At 47.8% G+C, this 6185-nt stretch overlaps 1 protein-coding gene across 1 annotated transcript; it reads left to right on the top strand.

Moving 5' to 3' along the window:
* Window positions 1–237: 237 nt before the first annotated feature.
* Window positions 238–5136, top strand: LOC141280867 (uncharacterized). Its single transcript, XM_073812093.1, has 2 exons — window positions 238–726; window positions 763–5136. The coding sequence occupies exons 1-2, from the start codon at window positions 667–669 to the stop codon at window positions 5134–5136; spliced, it is 4434 nt and encodes a 1477-aa protein (XP_073668194.1). The 5' UTR covers window positions 238–666.
* Window positions 5137–6185: the final 1049 nt, after the last annotated feature.

Raw genomic sequence — 6185 nt, forward strand, 5'->3', positions numbered from 1 at the left:
TGTGCCGGCAAACCTGAGCGATCGAGCGGCGCGCGCTTATGACGTCATCAAAGTGCGCCGCGCCGGCGCAGTACACCCGAAGGTTGGCGAGTCCATTTATTTTTGTTAAAGGGGTATTGTTATTTTGTGTATGTTAATGTTAAGTGTTTATTGCGTTTGATTTATGTATTAATATGTGTATTTATCTTTTAAAAGATAAATGTTATTTTTATGTTTAAATGAATATGTGTATATAAATCCTTGAAGATGAAGGAGGGTTTTAATTAATTTATACTTACCTGTGAATTAAGCTCCCGATTTAGGGGAGGAGTCTGGCCTATAAAGAGAGAGGCCAGACTCATCCAAAGCACTTGTTTACCAAGTCGACCAAAGTGAGTGGAAGTGGAGAAAAGTTGTTTGATATATTGTTGATATTTGCTTGTGTATACGTTTTCATCATTATTTTGCCTTTTTGTTTATTTATTTGGTTTTTGGTTTTTTTTGTCTGCACTTGTAAATATAAATATATCACTTTTGGTTATCTTCTCATACACTGTAAATAAACTTCACCTTGTACGAAAGTACTCTTACGGTTTGGGCCATCGTTATTGTGGTATTTTGGGACATACCCACGTCTCAAAGCGAACTGGTGGTGTTCGCTTTATCACAGTTGGTGGCAGCGGTGGGATGGCTCCCCGTAAGCATAAAGGCCGGGCACGGTCTAAGGTGAAGGCAGTGGAGGAGGATGTGACCTGGAACGCTGCAGAGTCAGTGGAGGACGAGGGGTCGCCTACTGAACGTTCCGGTACATCACCAAAGCGCAACTTACCACAACCTAAGCCCGTCTCACCAGGGTCTAAGGCTAATGATGGGATGGTGACTCTGATGCGCCAGTTCTTGGAGGCACAAGAGCGGAGGGAAGAGCGGCACATGCTGGAGCTTCGAGGTCTGCGGGAGACCATAATGCAGTCTGCACTTCCTGCTCAGTCATCGATGGACATGGGAAGTCTGCGTATGGATCTACCAACCCCGGCAGCACGGAGAGTTACGGGTCATTATGATGCAGATCCTGACGTAGGCTCTCCGAGATTCCCTGCTCCCAATCAGCCGTTACAACGGGCAGAGCCGAAGATACCTGTCTTTCAACAAGGGGAGGACATCGAGAGTTATCTTCGACGTTTCGAGCGTCTTGCTAAGACATGGAGGTGGCCTCAGGAGGAGTGGAGTTGTCGTCTGGTACCGCTGCTGACAGGGCAGGCGTTGGAGGCGTATCTGGCCATGGACGAGGACCAGGCGGAGCAGTACTCTGAGCTGAGGGAGGCACTTCTTGCAAAGTTTGACGTCTCGGCTGAGACATATCGTCAACGGTTCCGGGCGGCTACAGTTCCTGCTGGTGAGTCGCCCACAGAGTCATATAACCGGCTGAAGAATCTCTTCAATCGTTGGGTGCGGCCGAAGGATCACACAAAGGAGGAGATCGGCGAGATCGTCATCCTCGAGCAGCTGCTCAGGGTTCTGCCCTATGATGCACGCACGTGGGTGAAGGAGCACGAGCCAAGATCAGGCCTGGAGGCGGCGAAGCTGGCACAAAGGTACCTCAATGCTCACCGTGGTGGTCCTCGCACTCAAAACCCCAAAGGTACTGTACGCACTTTCACACAGAGTAATACTGATGCTGTGGCTCAGAGAAGTGGTGTGGAGCATACGAGCACCCAGGGACAACACCCATCATTGGGGAAGGGGTTGATTTGTTTCTATTGCCAGCAGTCAGGTCACAAAGCATCTGTGTGCCCTGCACGAAAGGCAAAATTGACTGGTTATTGTTACGTTCCAAGGGAAGAGGACAATGTACGAGACTCTGTTGGGAACCTGAGAAATTGTTGTGATGTGACTATTAATGGACAAACCTTACAGGCACTTGTGGACACTGGGAGTTCTATATCCCTTATTAAACCATGTTATGTTCATAATGTTGATTATCTGATGACAACATCTGTTCAATGTGTTCATGGGGATATTAAGCAGTATCCTCAAGCTGAAGTTACTGTGGGTATTTGTGATCAAATGTTTCTATTGACTGTTGCAATAGTTGACAATTTACCTGCTGACATGATTCTTGGTAGAGATATACCTGTCATATATGATCTGTTACCAACCAAGAATGTGAATGTTTATGAGGATGCCATTGCTAACCTGTCATGTCCTGTGTTGACTAGAGCCCAAGCTAAGGCAGGTCTCCAACCACTGCCAGACTTTGATGATAGTCTGCTGCAGGGTGGAACCAAGGGCCCCAGGAAGTCACGCCAACAACGGCGGTTTGAAAAGTACCTGGGTACACCAGTCGCTGAATCTTCAGTGGAAGGTCTCAGTGTTGATGGCTGGGAGATCCCAGAGAATATTGTTGCTTTGCAAAGGGGTGATGTAACATTAAAGCCATTGTTTGAAAAAGTTGAATGTGGGAAAAATGATAATGTGTGCAATGAGAGATATGTGGTGTTGAATGATGTGTTATATTTACAAACTAATGATGTTACACGTTTGATTGTCCCCACATGTTGTCGCCCTATGGTATTACATCTTGCACACACAGTCCCCTGGTCCGGTCACCTCGGCCAACAGAAAACACATGCACGCATCTGTTCACGTTTTCACTGGCCCACATTATACACTGATGTACAAACATACTGCAATACATGTGCCATCTGTCAGAAGACCAGTACTGTATCCCAGCGGGGTCGAGCACCCCTGCAACCTCTCCCTGTGATCTCTGGTCCTTTCAGGCGAATAGCGATGGACATCGTAGGCCCCTTGGAGAAGAGCAGCAGTGGAAATCAGTACATCTTGGTGGTCAGCGATTACGCTACAAGGTACCCAGAAGCATTCCCTCTTCGGTCTATAACCACACCGAAGGTCATCCAGGCTCTGGTACAGTTGTTTTCCAGGGTTGGTATTCCAGAGGAGATTCTCACCGACCAAGGGACGAACTTCACATCGAAGCTGATGGGTCAACTGAATCGCCAGCTAGGCATCAAAGCAATCAGAACAACCCCATATCATCCACAAACCGACGGACTGGTCGAAAGATTCAACCAGACTCTGAAGAACATGCTGAAGAAGTTTGTTAACGACACAGGTAAAGACTGGGACAAGTGGCTACCGTTTGTTCTGTTTGCTTACAGAGAGGTTCCCCAAGCGTCAACAGGATTCTCGCCCTTTGAACTCCTATACGGCTGGCAGGTGCAAGGACCCTTAGACCTTCTGAGGAAAGGATGGGAAGGCACTACAAGTGGAGCTGAGGAGAAAGGGATAGTACAGTACGTACTGGAGATGAGAGATCGGCTTGAGCGATACCGAGAGGAGGCGAAGGAGAACCTACAAGAGGCACAGAAGAAGCAGAAATTATGGTACGACAAATATGCACGGAAGCGCGAGTTCCTACCTGGACAGAAGGTTCTACTCCTGTTGCCGACATCGGCAAATAAGTTGTTGACCAAGTGGCAAGGACCATACAGTGTGATCCGGAAAATGGGACCGGTGACCTATGAGATACACCATCCAGATAAGGGTAAGACCAAGCAGACATATCACGTCAACCTGCTAAAAGAGTGGAGAGAGCCAGCCGGTAAGGAAGCAGCAGAAACATCATTGATGGTACAAGAGGTGGACTGTGTGGAGGAAGAACCTGCGGAGTCGATAGCCAAGAGAGGAGCGTCTGTGGTGGATCTGAGTCACCTAGAGGACCTCCAGCGTAAAGACCTGCAGTACCTCCTAGATCAGTTCCCTGCTCTCTTCCGCCAGAGGCCTGGGCGGACTGAGTTGGCTCAACATTACATCCATCTGAGCAACCCAACACCATCAAGACAACGGCCTTACCGGGTACCTGAACGGCTTGTGGACCCACTGAAGAAGGAGGTGGAGCTGATGATGGAGCTTGGTGTGATTGAGCCCTCGACCAGTGAATGGTGCAGTCCAGTGGTCATCGTCCCGAAGAAGGATGGAACACTGAGAATCTGTATAGACTTTAGGAGGCTGAATGCACAGTCTCAATTTGATGCTTACCCGATGCCTCGGATTGATGATCTGCTGGAGAGGATCGGGAAGGCGAAATACATTACAACCTTGGATCTCTGCAAGGGATACTGGCAGGTACCCCTAGACCCAGCATCACGACCGTACACCGCTTTTAGGACACCACTTGGGCTGCACCAATTCACGGTTTTACCATTTGGCCTTCATGGGGCCCCAGCGACCTTTCAGAGGCTGATGGACCAAGTGCTACAAGGCTGTGAAGGTTGGTCTGCTGCTTATTTGGATGATGTGGTCATCTACAGCAACTCCTGGGGTGAGCATCTGCAACATTTAAAGAGCACCCTACAGAAGATCCAGAATGCAGGGTTGACCCTAAATGTGGACAAGTGTGAGTGGGCAAGGCAGGAAGCAAGATACTTGGGATACCACCTAGGAAATGGACAGCTGCGTCCTCAGGTGGACAAAGTGGAAGCCATAAGGAGGAGCCCCAGACCCACAACGAAGAAGGAGGTGAGGTCTTTCTTGGGACTGATCGGCTGGTACCGAAGATTTGTATCAGACTTCGCCACTCTAGCAGTGCCACTCACAAACCTGCTTGCAAAAGGGATCAAGAATCCAATACCTTGGACGGAGGACTGCGAAAATGCCTTCGTCAAGTTGAAGGAGAGAATATGTGCTGATCCTGTGCTGCAAAGTCCAGACTTTACCCAGCGATTCCTCGTACAGGTGGATGCCTCGGCGACAGGCCTGGGAGCAGTTCTGTTACAGGGAGCAACAGGAGAAGAAAGGCCTGTCACCTACCTCAGCCGGAAACTGCTGCCACGAGAGACACGTTACTCTGCAGTGGAGAAGGAATGCCTCGCCATCAAGTGGGCCCTAGAAAGTCTCCGATATTACCTCTTGGGACGGGAGTTTGACTTAGAGACAGACCACAGGGCATTAACGTGGATACACTCCATGAAGGACCGAAACTCCAGGGTCACAAGATGGTACCTCAGCCTACAGCCCTATAATTTCAAGGTGCGGCATCGTCCTGGAAAGCAGAACGTGGTCGCCGACTACCTGTCTCGGTTCCCGGCCAGTGCGCGGCTTAGAGAGGGGGGGGATAATGTGACGGAGGAGAACTAGCCCTCCCCGCTGGGTAATCATTACTGGCAACCACACACACACACATACACACATCGCATTCACTTACCTCTCATAATCCATCCCGTTTCCCCGGCTGTCGAAGCTGTGAGTGCACGCACACTCTGATGGCACATGGACATGTTTTCACACCACTCTTCCCCTCTGTTAGCATCCAAAACTTGGACCCTTCATACACATACATTGTCTTTGCACCCACGCTGTTTTGTTTGTTTGTTTTGGTTAGCTGCCTTCGGACTGACACGCTGTGCCGGCAAACCTGAGCGATCGAGCGGCGCGCGCTTATGACGTCATCAAAGTGCGCCGCGCCGGCGCAGTACACCCGAAGGTTGGCGAGTCCATTTATTTTTGTTAAAGGGGTATTGTTATTTTGTGTATGTTAATGTTAAGTGTTTATTGCGTTTGATTTATGTATTAATATGTGTATTTATCTTTTAAAAGATAAATGTTATTTTTATGTTTAAATGAATATGTGTATATAAATCCTTGAAGATGAAGGAGGGTTTTAATTAATTTATACTTACCTGTGAATTAAGCTCCCGATTTAGGGGAGGAGTCTGGCCTATAAAGAGAGAGGCCAGACTCATCCAAAGCACTTGTTTACCAAGTCGACCAAAGTGAGTGGAAGTGGAGAAAAGTTGTTTGATATATTGTTGATATTTGCTTGTGTATACGTTTTCATCATTATTTTGCCTTTTTGTTTATTTATTTGGTTTTTGGTTTTTTTTGTCTGCACTTGTAAATATAAATATATCACTTTTGGTTATCTTCTCATACACTGTAAATAAACTTCACCTTGTACGAAAGTACTCTTACGGTTTGGGCCATCGTTATTGTGGTATTTTGGGACATACCCACGTCTCAAAGCGAACTGGTGGTGTTCGCTTTATCACACCCTCCCTCTCCCATTATGAGAGTGAGAAGGGGAGCGGACTTTTCAGGCGAGTCGAAGTACTCCCAAAAGTGCTATTACGCCATACAATATAGTTCCTCTTTTAAATCCGCTTAGAAAAGTTCTATGTTTTATTTTG

Source organism: Paramisgurnus dabryanus, chromosome 16, assembly GCF_030506205.2.
Source record: "Paramisgurnus dabryanus chromosome 16, PD_genome_1.1, whole genome shotgun sequence".
Lineage (NCBI taxonomy): Eukaryota > Metazoa > Chordata > Actinopteri > Cypriniformes > Cobitidae > Paramisgurnus > Paramisgurnus dabryanus.